This window comes from Protobothrops mucrosquamatus, unplaced genomic scaffold (assembly GCF_001527695.2).
Source record: "Protobothrops mucrosquamatus isolate PMUCROS unplaced genomic scaffold, P.Mucros_1.0 scaffold4413, whole genome shotgun sequence".
NCBI lineage: Eukaryota > Metazoa > Chordata > Lepidosauria > Squamata > Viperidae > Protobothrops > Protobothrops mucrosquamatus.
The window spans coordinates 56226-68599 of NW_015390326.1; the positions used below are offsets into that span (position 1 = coordinate 56226).

Genomic DNA, 12374 nt, shown 5'->3' on the forward strand with positions numbered 1-12374 from the left:
AGAGGGAGGGAGAAAGAGAGAGAGACAGAGAGAAAGAGAAAGAGAGAAAAACTGGGACGAAGACAGAGAGGAAGGAGAGACAGAAAGAGAGAAAGAGAGGCAGTGTGGACAAAAATAGAGGAGGGAGAGAGAGTGAGAGAGAGAAAATGAAAAGAGAGAAAGAGAAAAAGAATGAAAAGAGAGAGAGAGAGAGACAGTCTGGACAAAAATAGAGAAGAGGAAGAGAGAGAGAGAGAGGGAGGGAGAAAGACAGAAGAAGGAGAGAGAGAGAGAAAGAGACAGAGAGAGAGAAAGAGAGTGTGGACAAAAATAGAGGAAGAGAGAGAGAGTGAGAGAGTGAGAGAAAGAATGAAAAGAGAGAAAAAGAAAAAGAATGAAGAGAGAGAAAGAAAAAGACAGAGAGAGACAGAAAGAGACAGAAACAGAGAGAAAGAGTGTGGACAAAACAGAGAGGACGAAAAGCGAGTGAGAGAGAGAAAGAATGAAAAGAGAGAGAGAGAGAGAGAAAGAAAATGAAGAGAGGGGGGGGACTTCCTATTCCTGCTCCCTCCCCAGGCAGACCCCTCTTGCGGGGAGGGGCCGTGCTTCCCCCCCCCCCCGCTGTCCCCTCAGAGAGGGGGGGGTGGGGGGCACTTACAGCCGTGCCGGGAAGGCCGCGCTCTCCGGGGAAGCCCCGCAGCCCTGGGGGTCCATCCTTCCCGGGCCCTCCGACGGTTCCTGGGTCGCCCTGAAAGACACACACACATATGGAGCCCCACAGTGTCCCCCCAGGAGCCCCCCCAGCTGAGGAAAAGCCCCGTTCCCCCCCTCTGATTCTTTGCACAGCCAAGTGCCCCCTCGTGGGGAGGGCCCAGTGCACGAGGGACAGCCGCAAAAGACCCCCCCTCCGTAGGGGCCACTGCAAGGGAGGGGAGGGGGCGGAGGGGGTCGGCCCCCCTGGCCTACCTTGGTCCCTTCTTTCCCGGAGGGCCCCGACAGCCCTTGTTCTCCTGGTGGTCCGGGGGGGCCGGAGTGGCCCCTCTCCCCCATCTGGCCCGTCTCCCCCGCGGGGCCCTGTGTGGAAAAAAGCAACCGGGGGGGACGTGTTTGAAGGGCCGCCGCTGTGGTCCCTCCCCTCCCCAGCACCCCCTCCCTTCCCCAGCACCCCCCCTCCCCTCCCACTCCCACCCCGTTTCTGGGGGGGCAGCCGTTACCTGTGGCCCCACGATGCCGGGCCCGCCTGGGGAGCCAGCCTTGCCTTGCAGCCCCTGGAAGGCAAAAGAGGGTGGCGGGGAGGATTACTGGGGGGGGGCAGCGTCAAACACCCCCCCCCTCATATAAACCAGGGCTGAGTCTGTCGGGCTCGGCAGCCTTTGCCCCAGCCTAGCCCAGGAAAGGGCGGAATTCGCACCCGGAACCCTCCCGAAGCGAAACCCGAGTCTTCTCTGCTAGGGAGCGTAGGGGGCCCGTGGGGGAAGAAGAGGTCCCTCGAGCACGTGCAGAGTGCCTCCCTCTCTTTTCCCCTCCCCGTATTCTGCAGCCGAGGGCATCCTTTCTCCCCCCCACCCCCGTTAGAAATTTGATTTTGATTTTAATAATAATAATAATAATAATAATAATAATTACTACTACTACTAATAATAATAATAATAGTAATAATAATAGTAATAATAATAAAAAAAGTTGGAAGGGATCTTGGAGGTCATCTAGTCCAATTTTTTCCATTTCTATCTCACTTTCGTTCAGTACGGCCGAAATGCTTATTCTTCTTCCTAGTTTCACACACACACACACACACACACACACACACACACACAAAACCAACCCTTTGAGGTGGGCAGGCTTGAGTTCAAAAGGAGTTCTGGAAAAAAAAATCTCCAGGAAATTTGTTGTTGTTCTTTTAAATTTAAAAAAAACAAAACACACAATTACGACGTTAAATCTCCAAGGTTGGATTCAGACGTACATCTACAAATTGGATCTCAATGTTTCCAAATTTAAAATACTTTTTTTTAAATAAAAAAAGGTGAAGAAAATGCAAATTCTGAAATGTTGAAGGGCCCCCACCACTTTCTCGGGGCCGGGGTTTTGGGGAGATGCTCCCCGGGGCTAATCCTGCCTGAGCAGGGGGTTGGACTAGACGACCTCCAAGGTCCCTTCCAACTTTATCATTATTATTATTAATCTGAGCCCCACGTCATCTCACGGGGGGGGAGAAACAGCTGGCTGGGGGGGGCAGAGCCGTCACTCACCACTTCTCCACGCTGCCCCGGGTGGCCGGGCATCCCATCCTTCCCGGGGGGGCCCTGTGGACAAAGAAAGGGGGCAGAGTTAGCAATTGGGGGGGAGGAGACAGTGAGGGGGGGGACAGAGGAGGCGGGGGGGTTGTGACTCACCGGGGGTCCCTTCGGTCCGGGGAATCCGTTCGGGCCTTGCGGTCCTGGTTGACCCTGCAGGAGGAGGAGGAGGAGGAGGAGAGCCCCCCATTAGGGGTCATGCCAGGGTGCCCTCCCCCCTCAAAGCTGGACCCAAACCGGAACATACCACCTCCAGACAGCCATGGTGCTCAGGAATATGGTCTCTGTGGCTCTTGAGCCCACTTAGCTTCTTGCAGAGGGACCCCCGACCTGCCTGTCTCCCCCTCCCTCCCTCCCCTCCTCCCCCCCAGCAGCCTCCAGCCAGGAGCCCCCCACGGCAGGGTACCGAGGGCGAGGGGACCTATCCTTCTGCCAAGCGCCCGGCCAAATCACCAGCTTCGGGATCCCGGCTTACCCGTTCTCCGGGGGGCCCCGAGGGCCCTTCCCCAGCAGAGGTGCCCTGGAGGGGGGGAGAAAAGAGAGGGGGGTCAGCCCACCGGACCCCTGAGCTTCCTTCTCTGGCTTCTTTGCGTTGACGTAACACACAGGAGGGGATTTGCACCAACACTAAGTGTTAAAATCTGTGCCCGAAGGCTGCCGGACTCTCGGCTGAGTTGTGCGACGGCGGCGGCCGAGGTGGGTGCGGCGCCAGGAAGAAGATGCACCCATCTGCACGCGGGCATAATCCAGACCTTGCGGTTTCCGTACACCGAGATTTGTTTGTGTAAACACCGCTGGTCTACCACACACACACACACACACACACACACACACACATGGACACACACGAGGGCAAATGCACAAGCGAGATGTGTAATCGTCTTCCGTTCTCCTCCAGATTTTTCTTGCAGGTTTTTCTGGCCTGAAAATTTATCGACTTTCCCCCCTCCTCCCTCCCTTCCTGCCGAAAATGGATCCTCCAGATGCAGGAGCAGTCTACCTCTGGATTTCTGAGTGGAGCCTGCCCTTGGCACCCCAGCACAACGCTTGCCCAAACCAAGAGGAGGGTCAGGCTCAGCCGGGGTGCCTTTGACCCCCCCCAGCCCCACATCTCTGGGGCTCCCTCTGCCCCACCCCTGCCCCCCCAGCCCAGCTGACCAGGCTCACCTTGGCTCCCATCTTCCCCGTGGCTCCTCGTGGCCCCCGCTGTCCTCTGGGGCCCTGAAAGAGAGAGAGAGGGTGCGTCCGACCAGGGGCCACGGCCCTGCGTCCCGGGGGTCACCCCACCGCCACCCACACCTTCAGAGCCGCCAGCAGGCGACCAGTGGCCCCCAGACAAAGCCCCCCCTTCGTTCGCACTTGGCACCGGAAACGGGCGGGAAAGCGGGGGCAAATCCCCTGCCAGACCCCCTCCCCAAAAGTGCAATCCGCTCCCTTTGACTCACGGAGGGTCCTCGTTCGCCTCGTGGTCCCATTTTCCCAGAGAGGCCCTGCAGGGGGGGAGGAAGGAGCAAAGGCCGGTTTAGGAAGCAGCCCCCACCCCACAATAAGCCCCCCCAACCCTGCACCTCTGTGCCCCCAAACATCCTGGGGGGAGCTATTCCGGGGGGGCCACAGACGGATGCCCCAAACACAGCTCCATTAACACGAAGCAAAGTCTTCCTTTCTGATGCCACACAAGGGCCCCCTTTCCTGCCCCTGAGCGCGTGCAGAGTTCTTGGGGAAAGCGTCCCAGGGAGGCTTTGCAGGGGCCCAACGGCTCCAAGGCCGTTTCTGTGGTTGCAAGCTTTAACACAAACAGCTGGACGTTTGTGCAACCCGCAACAGGACATTGTGCAGAATAAAAGGGATAGAATAGGGGGGGGATATTGAGGGATTCTGGGATGGGGGGCATCCTCTGCACCCCATCTTTTCCCCACGGGGGCTCGGACCCTATTCTTGCCTCCATTGAAGGGCCCCCCCAGGCCTCTGGAGGGGCCCCGGATGGGCCGGAGAAGGGGTGCTACTTACCCGAACCCCCTTTTCGCCATTCGATCCAGGAAAGCCGGGGAACCCTTGCGAACCCTGCGGAGGGAAGAAGGAGGGGGGGTCACGAATGTGGGGAGGGGAGGGGCGCCATCTTGGGCGAAGAACTGCAGGGGCTTCACTGGGGCACGTCACACGGGGACCCCCTGTCAGCTTCTCTCCAGCCAGGCCCCCTTGAGACCCCAACCTAGATGTGCTCGGGGGACCAGCAACCCCCCCAGGTCACTCGGCTGCTTGAACCCCCAACGGGGAGCCCCAGGTTTCCCTCCCACCCCACGGTCCCTTCTTCCCCCCCCCAGGGCCCCACTCGTCCGGCTTCTACTCACCTTGAGGCCTTGTCGGCCAGGATATCCGGGGAGACCCGGCACCCCCAGTTTGCCCTGGCAGGAGGGAGAGAAAGAAAGGGGGTCAACGGAGGAGGGGAGGGTGGGGGTGGGTCCAACTCCAAAGCCCCCCCCACCAGCCCCAATACCCACCTTCTCTCCCACCAATCCGGAAGGACCCAGATCGCCAGAGGGGCCCGTCCGCCCCTTGGTGCCTTCGGGCCCGTCTTCTCCACGGGACCCTGGGACCCCCAGCTCGCCCTGCACAGAGAAGGCAGAGGGTCATCTCCCGCCTCTGGGAGAACTTCAATCAATCAATCAGTCAATCAGTCAATCAATCAATCACTCAATCAATCAATCAGAATAGAGCTGGAAGGGACCTTGGAGGTAATAATAACAATAATAACAATAACAATAACAAAAAATAAAATAATAAAAATAATAAAAATAATAAAAATAATAAAAATAAAAAGTTGGAAGGGACCCAATCAATCAATCAATCAATCAATCAATCATTCAATCAATCAGAATAGAGCTGGAAGGGACCTTGGAGGTAATAATAACAATAACAATAATAACAATAAAAATAAAAACAACAATAATAATAATATAATAATAAAAATAATAAAAAAATAATAAAAATAATAAAAATAATAAAAATAAAAAGTTGGAAGGGGCTTTGGAGGTCATCTAGTCCAACCCCCTGCTCAGGCAGGTTTTCTAGTCCAACCCCCTGCTCAGGCAGGATTCACTAAAGCAGTCTGGACAAATGGTTTTCCAGTCTCTTCTTTAGAGCCTCCAGTGGCAGGCTGTTCCACTGGTTAATTGTTATTTGTTCTCACTTTTAGGAACTTTCCCCTTAATTCCAGGTTACTTCTCTCTTTGGTCAGTTTCCAGCCGTTGTTTCTCGTCCTGCCTTCAGGCGCTTTGGAGAATAACGTGACCCCCCTCCTCTTCTTTGTGGCAGCCCCCCAGATACTGGAACGCTGCTATCATGTCTCTCCTACTTCTTGTTTTCTCTAGACTGGCCAAACCAAATTCCTGCAGCCGTTCTTCCTATGTTTTAGCCTCCAGGCCTTGGATCCTCTTAAGTTGCTCTTCTCTGAATTTGTTCCAAACTCTCAACATCCTTTTTATGATATGGTGACCAAAATTGGCTGCAGTGCTCCAGGTGTGGTCTTACTAGGGCTTTTATAAAGCGGTACTAATATTTTGCATGATCTGGATTCTAGGCCTCTGTTTATACAACCCAGGACTGCGTTAGCTTTTTTGGCTGCTGCTGCTGCTGCACACGGCTGGCTCACGGTCAAGGGATCGTCCACTAGGACTCCAAGGTCCCTCTCACGGTGGCTGTTTTTGACCCAGGTTTCGCCCAGTCTGTACTCGTACCTTTGGTTTTTCTTGTCTAAATGTAAGACTTTCCTTTTCTCCACATTGAAACACATGTTGTTGGATAGGGCCCACTGTATGAGTTTCTCAAGATCTTTTTGGGTCCTGAGTTTGTCTTCTGGGGTGTTGGCTACTCCTGCCAGTTTAGTGTCATCTGCAAATTTGACGAGTTTCCCTTCAATTCCTTCATCTGAGTCATTTATGAAGATGTTGAAGAGTTTGCGGGGCCTAAGACGGAGCCTTGTGGTTCCCCACTGCTCCCTTCCCTCCATGCGGATGTGGGGCCACTGAGGGCTACTCCTTGAGTAAGGCTTGTCAGCCAGCTACAGATCCATTTGGTGGTGATGTTGTCTATTCTACCTTTTTTCCAGCTTACCAATCAGTAGATTGTGGTCTACTTTGTCAAATGCCTACGTCCACTGTGTTTCGCTGGTCTACTAGTTTAGTCACTTTATCGAAGAATGAAATAAGATTGGTTTGGCATGATCTGTTTTCGACAAATCCGTGCTGGCTGTGTAGTTATGACTTTGCTTCTAGTTGTTCGCAGATCTGTTTTTTGATTATCTTTTCTAGGATCTTCCCAGGTATTGATGTTAAACTGATTGGTCTGTAGTTTCCTGGGTCCGTTTGTTTTTTCTCCTCTGGGGTGTAATCTGTCGGGTCCCGGTGATTTATAGTCGTCAGGGTCGGATAGATGTTCTCCTACCATTTTCCTGCTTATTTTAATTTTTGTTTCTAGTGTGTCTTTTGCAGTGGGTTTTTTTTTTTGGTGTGTTAAGCTACGATTTCTTGTGTGTGAAGACTGATGTAAAGTATGAGTTAAGCAGCTCTGCTTTCTCCCTGTTGTCTGTAATTTCCTTGCCATCTTCTCTCTTTAGTGGGCCTACAGTTTCCTTGGCTTTTTTCTTGTTTTTCATACGTTAAAAGAAACTTTTTAAAAATGATCTTTGGCTTTTGTTGCAAGTCTTTGTTCATTCTGAGCCTTTGCTTTCCGTATTTGCAGATTCGGGCTATCTGCTGATACTCTGCCTGAGTTATGTGTCCCTCTTTCCATTTTTTGTCCATTTATCCTTTTTGTGTTTGAGTTTATCAGAGAGAATGTTGTGCAGCTGTGCTGGTTTCTTCTTGGATTTCTTGTTTTTCTTTTTCAATGGTATTGGACTGTACTGGGCTTTTATAATCGCATTTTTCAGAGTTGCCCACACTTCTTGAGTTGTTTTTCCCCTTTAGGTTTTTCATCCACGGATGAACATTACCCCACTTACCCTGTCGCCTTTTGGGCCCACGTCACCCTTGATGCCCAGGAACCCTTCTTCACCCTACAAGAACAAAAGGGGGCAGGAGGGCACCATTCAGAAATAGGGAGAGGGAATGGAAAAGTTGGACCCTAAAACAAGCCACCCCACGACATATGAACCCCCAACTGCCAGCTCAGAGGCAGAATCGTACAGCAGAAGGAAAAGGGGATCCTTAGGGGGGCTTTGAATTGACCCCCCACGCTCAGACCCCCCCTGCTTCCCCCTCTGATGGGGGGTTAGCAGAGAGGAAGGACTCAGCACTGGGGACCTTCATGGTGATTCATAGCAGGGGCAGTTCAGAGCAAGGGGGGGAAAATGGGGCACCCCACATGAAAGCACCCGGTCCCCCAAGGATGTGCCTCCTCTGAGGACGAAGGGGTAACCCAAGAAGGAGCCGGGTTGCAAAAGAGGGGAGGCCCTGCTGTAACCCTTGAATGTCTCCCCTGCCTTCAGGGCATGAAGGCCATCGGCCACAGCTGCAGGAGGCAGGAAAACAGAATCTGAGCAAGGGAGGGTGGACCGGATGACCTCAAGCGGCCCTGGCTGTGTCACGGGGGGACAGTTACATCCTTGGGGGGGATCCATAATGCAGCCATCAGGGATCAGACACGGGGGGACTCAAATTCCAATCCACCTCAGCACAGAAATCGCTAGGAAACGCCGGGCCTGTCTCCCCTCTATTCCTGCCCAGCCCACCTCACAGGGCTGTCGTGAGGATGCAAGTGAAGTGGGTCTGGCTCGGGGAAGGTGGGGGGGGGAACAGAGCCTTAAATAAAAAGGGGAAGCTCACCTTTTCGCCCTTTTGCCCTTTCAAGCCACGGACGCCGTCAGTACCCTGAGGGGGAACACGGAGTCACCGACGTGGGCCGGACCACAAGCCCCATGCTTCCCAGCAGCAACCCCAGGACGAGGGATAAAGTTCTCCTCGTGGGCACGAACAACATGATGCACCGGATGTGCAGAGAGGGGGCCCCTTTTCTGGGCTGGGGGGGTGATGTCCTGGTGGTCCCGGTGGGCTCCTGAGACCGCTTCAGTCCCTCACCCCCCCCTTCTCCCTCCGGAGCTCTCCCTGCTCCCAGCCCCCCTCCTCCATTCTGCGGAGCTCAGCCCCTCCTCATCTTCTGTCCCCCCCCTCTTGGAGGCCTTTCCTGCTCACCTCCAAGGCCCCGGGGGGGGGAGAGGGGGAACCCAAGATGATACCCCTCCCGCCCCACCCTCCTCCTGAGTCCACCCCCCCTCAAATTCCCAGGGGGAGGTCGCAGCGCAGACTCACCTTTCCTCCGCGGGGACCCGGGTAGCCCACTAGTCCTTGGGGGCCGGAGGGGCCCTGTGAGGAGGGAGGCGAGAGGCAGGATCAGGCCCGCACGGAGGCAGAGTTACCATCTCATTCTCTCCCACCCCCCAGAATTTTGCCTCCCTGTTTCCTGGCAACACACACACACACACACACACACACACAAAGACACATACACACCATCTCCAGAGCAGGAAACCTGCCCTGCCCTTCCTGGGCGTAATGATGTAGGACAGGGGTAGGCAACCTCGGCTCTTTTATGGCTCACGGACTTCAACTCCCAGAATTCCTGAGTCAGCACAGCTGACTCAGGAATTCTGGGAGTTGAAGTCCGTGAGCCATAAAAGAGCCGAGGTTGCCTACCCCTGATGTCATTGTAGGAGTTGTTCAGGTCTGCCCCCTGCTGGAGAATTGAGGAAGCGGGTGGCTGCTTCACGCTCTTTTTCCACCCCCCGGTGGCTGAAAAGGGGAACTGCACTTCCCAAAGGGGACTCATGGAAAAGGCCTCAACCGAATGAGATAGGGGTCTGGCTAGGGCCCCTCCCCGTCCCCCCACCCACCTTGCAAGGCTTTCTCAGCTCCCCCACCCCCCCAGTTATACGATGTATGCCTCCCAGGGTCCCCGAATGAGATGGGCAATCAATCGATCGATCGATCAATCAATCAATCAAAAATGAATAAATGGTTTAAAAAAATAACAACGGGGCCCTTAAAGCTTTTAAATGGCCCCGGGGAAGGGAGACCCTCTCAATCCCTTCCTCCTCCCCTCTCCTCTCCCCTCCCCTCNCTAAGACCCCCCTCCCTCCACAACCTCCCCCCCGCTGCTTTCCCCCCCCTCCATCAGATGCCCAGGGAGGCTTCCCTTCATGGTGCCACATGCCAGGATGGGGGCCCCCCAGCAGCCTCGGAGCGCTCCTTTTCCTGCCCCGCCATTCGCACCCGGGCCCCAAAGCCCACCCACCCACCCGAGGACGGCTTGGAGAGGCTGGCCTGTCCACTCACCGGCTGCCCTTTGGTGCCCGGAAGTCCCTCTTTGCCTGGGTGGCCCTGCAGGGAGAAGAAGGCGGGGGGGGTGTCAGGGGGTCCCCACCATCTCGGGGAGCCCTCCCCGGGGAACAGAGGCCACTCTGCCCCAGGGTGGATCTTCGGCCCCCCGGATCCAGGGTTGAGGCTCGGGAGGGTCGGATGGGGTCGGCCCCCTCCCCAAAAGGCCACGGATGGAGGATGGGGGTACTCACCGGGGGTCCGTCCGAGCCAGGCATGCCAGGAAGTCCGGGTTTCCCTTGGGGTCCCTGCAAAAGAGCGGGGAGACCCCGTTGGACCCAGAAGGCCAGGAGGCCCCTCCCCTCCCTGGGCTCTGGCTCCAGAGAGCCCCACCCCCCCCACTCCCCCTCCAGCCGCCCCCTCCTCACCTTTTGCCCAGAGGGCCCCATGGCGCCTTGCGGTCCCGGCAAGCCCTGGAAGCAGGGAAGGGAAGATGGGGTGAGAGGCGGTTCCTGGAGGCCAAAGCCCCGCCCAGATCCCTCCCCCACCTCTCCCCCCTCCTCCTCCCCGGAGGCCTGCGGTTTTTGGGGGGAGCCCAAGAGGCTTCGGATCACCCAGAGAGCCGAACCGGAACAAAAGAGGGACTCAAGAGTTTGCCTCGACTGCAGAAAAGCTGCAGCCAACGTCCTCCCCCCCCCAACCTGCCTACCCCACAGGGCTGTTGTTAGGGAGGCGGACCGGAGGAGGGGAGGGGAATCTAAGCACAGCCAGCCCCCCCCCAGAGAGCCCTGCAGCTGGGAAGCAATGGGGAGGGCAGGCCAGGGCGGTCTTCCTCCACCCAGGTTGGACTTACCTGTGTCCCTGGGGTCCCCTGATGGCCGGGGGGCCCCGGCTCCCCTTGTGGACCCTGGAGATAGACAAACGGGGGGCAGGGGTTAGATCAAGACAGACCCTCGGACGTGCCCTCGACGTTTCCCCAACAGGCTCTCAATGAAGGCCTGTTTGGGGGACGTTTCGGATCTCCTGGTGGCCTCCCGGGAGCCATTTCACCTTCCCCAATCGGTCCAGGTAACTGGAGATCATCCAGCCCGACCCCTGGCCTGGCTTGGAATCCACTCTTGCGCCACCCTCTCTAACCTCCGTCTAATAATCCCTGTCCGCAAACTTCACCTTCTCTAGAGTCCTGGACTGCAGCTCCCATCATCCCGGGCAACCTTTATAGGACTACAACTGCCCATGTGCCACCAACCTGCCACCAAGGGGCCCTAGGCCGAGTGTCATGCGGACTTCTCCGCCCTCTCCGGCTGCCTCCTCCCCAGAGGGCCCGTTTCGGGATCCCAAGGCCTCTCTCCGAGGCTGCCGGGGAAGGCTGGTGGGAAAGGCACTCTGCGCACGCTCAGAAGCCCCTCATCGCGCCAACCCTCTAAAAACCACCAGGGCTGCTGCTTTGCCTCCGGTCCAGACGAGGCCTCCGTCCACTTACCAGACTCCCCTTCGGTCCGTGGGGGCCGTCCACGCCACGCACGCCCTGCCGAGGGAAAGGTAGGCCAGAGTCGGTGGTCAGCGGAAGCCCCGAGGGTGGGGGAGGGTGGGGGTAGGGGGGTGTCCCTCCCCAGCACTTACCTGTGGCCCCGGGACGCCTGGGGGCCCTTTGGGGCCCAGCAAGCCTCTTGGTCCCTGCGAAGAGAAGGCGGGATGGGCGGGAGAAGGCCAAAGCGGAGCCTCGGGGGCTGACCGCGACCCTCTTCCCCGATTTTCGCCTCTGGGGACCCCCAAGGACCCGAGCGATGGGGTCCTTTAAAATGCCCTTCCCCAAACAGGCCTGATTTTCCACCACCCCCCCCCCAGGCTGGGGATGCTACGTACCGATTCTCCGGAGAGGCCCCGAGGCCCGATCTCACCATCGTCTCCCTGCAGTGCGGGAAAGGGGAGAACGTTCGCGAGGGGGAAAACCGGCTTGCGTTTTTATGCCCCCCCCTCCTCCCCTTTTCTGTTTATAGAGGCCGATGGAAACCCCCTGGCAGAAACCCCCAGCCTGGCCCTCGAGGACCTCCCTGGGGGGGTCCGTATTCAAGCTCAAGTTGCTAGTCCTCAAGGTGGGGGAAGATTCACGGGGAGGGCTGTCTCCTCGGCCCTCCACTCTTCCCCTCCTGTCCGCGCAGGCCTTACCCTCTCGCCGTCTTCGCCCGGAGGTCCAGCCACGCCTTGCGCACCGGGGTCCCCCTGCCAAGGAGGGAAGCAGCAGAATTGGGGGGGCCGCCAAGAAAGCAGGGGACCCCCCATCCAGGACAAGCCTGGCATGTGCCCCCCACAGGGACCCCCTCCCTCTCCCCCATCCCACTCACCCGGTATCCTTTGTCCCCGGGAAGGCCGGGCAGCCCGTCGAAACCCCGGTCGCCCTGAAGGAGAATTGCGTGAGAAAGAGGGGGGGCAACAGTGGGGGGGGCTCAGAGGCCCCTAGGGACCCCTACAGGGGCCACAAGGTGACCTGCCCCTGTTTGCAAGGGGGGGAGACTAGGAGCAGCAGAGAAGCTGGGCGTGGGGCATGAGGGGGTGTTCCCCACAATCCCGCAGCAGGGTGGGGCAACCGAGAAAGTGGGGGGGTCCCCCCAGGGAAGCTGGCCCCCCAGTGAGGGAGGTGAGAGTAGGGAACCCCGCAGCGCTTGGCCAGCGTTGTCGTCGGGACTGGGAGAGCCGAGTTCGAGTCCTCCTCCCTCGTGGAAACGGGGCTCTTACCTTCAGGCCGGACTCGCCAGGCATCCCCCGTGCGCCGTCAGCGCCAGCC

At 57.3% G+C, this 12374-nt stretch overlaps 1 protein-coding gene across 1 annotated transcript in view; it reads right to left on the reverse strand.

Moving 5' to 3' along the window:
• The window catches only part of LOC107298986 (collagen alpha-2(XI) chain-like), a 40643-nt gene that overhangs the window by 13451 nt on the left and 14818 nt on the right, over positions 1–12374 (reverse strand). Inside the window, exons 8-31 of the mRNA XM_015828344.1 lie at positions 12326–12367; positions 11935–11988; positions 11759–11812; positions 11456–11500; positions 11213–11266; positions 11073–11117; positions 10443–10496; positions 10018–10062; positions 9844–9897; positions 9608–9652; positions 8585–8638; positions 8102–8146; positions 7279–7332; positions 4778–4885; positions 4628–4681; positions 4287–4340; positions 3722–3766; positions 3444–3497; positions 2752–2796; positions 2376–2429; positions 2232–2285; positions 1194–1247; positions 946–1053; positions 638–727 (exon numbers count right to left, since the gene is read on the reverse strand). Of these exons, the coding sequence (XP_015683830.1) occupies positions 638–727; positions 946–1053; positions 1194–1247; positions 2232–2285; positions 2376–2429; positions 2752–2796; positions 3444–3497; positions 3722–3766; positions 4287–4340; positions 4628–4681; positions 4778–4885; positions 7279–7332; positions 8102–8146; positions 8585–8638; positions 9608–9652; positions 9844–9897; positions 10018–10062; positions 10443–10496; positions 11073–11117; positions 11213–11266; positions 11456–11500; positions 11759–11812; positions 11935–11988; positions 12326–12367 (1365 nt within the window). The remainder of the gene's footprint in view (positions 1–637; positions 728–945; positions 1054–1193; positions 1248–2231; positions 2286–2375; positions 2430–2751; positions 2797–3443; positions 3498–3721; positions 3767–4286; positions 4341–4627; positions 4682–4777; positions 4886–7278; positions 7333–8101; positions 8147–8584; positions 8639–9607; positions 9653–9843; positions 9898–10017; positions 10063–10442; positions 10497–11072; positions 11118–11212; positions 11267–11455; positions 11501–11758; positions 11813–11934; positions 11989–12325; positions 12368–12374) is intronic.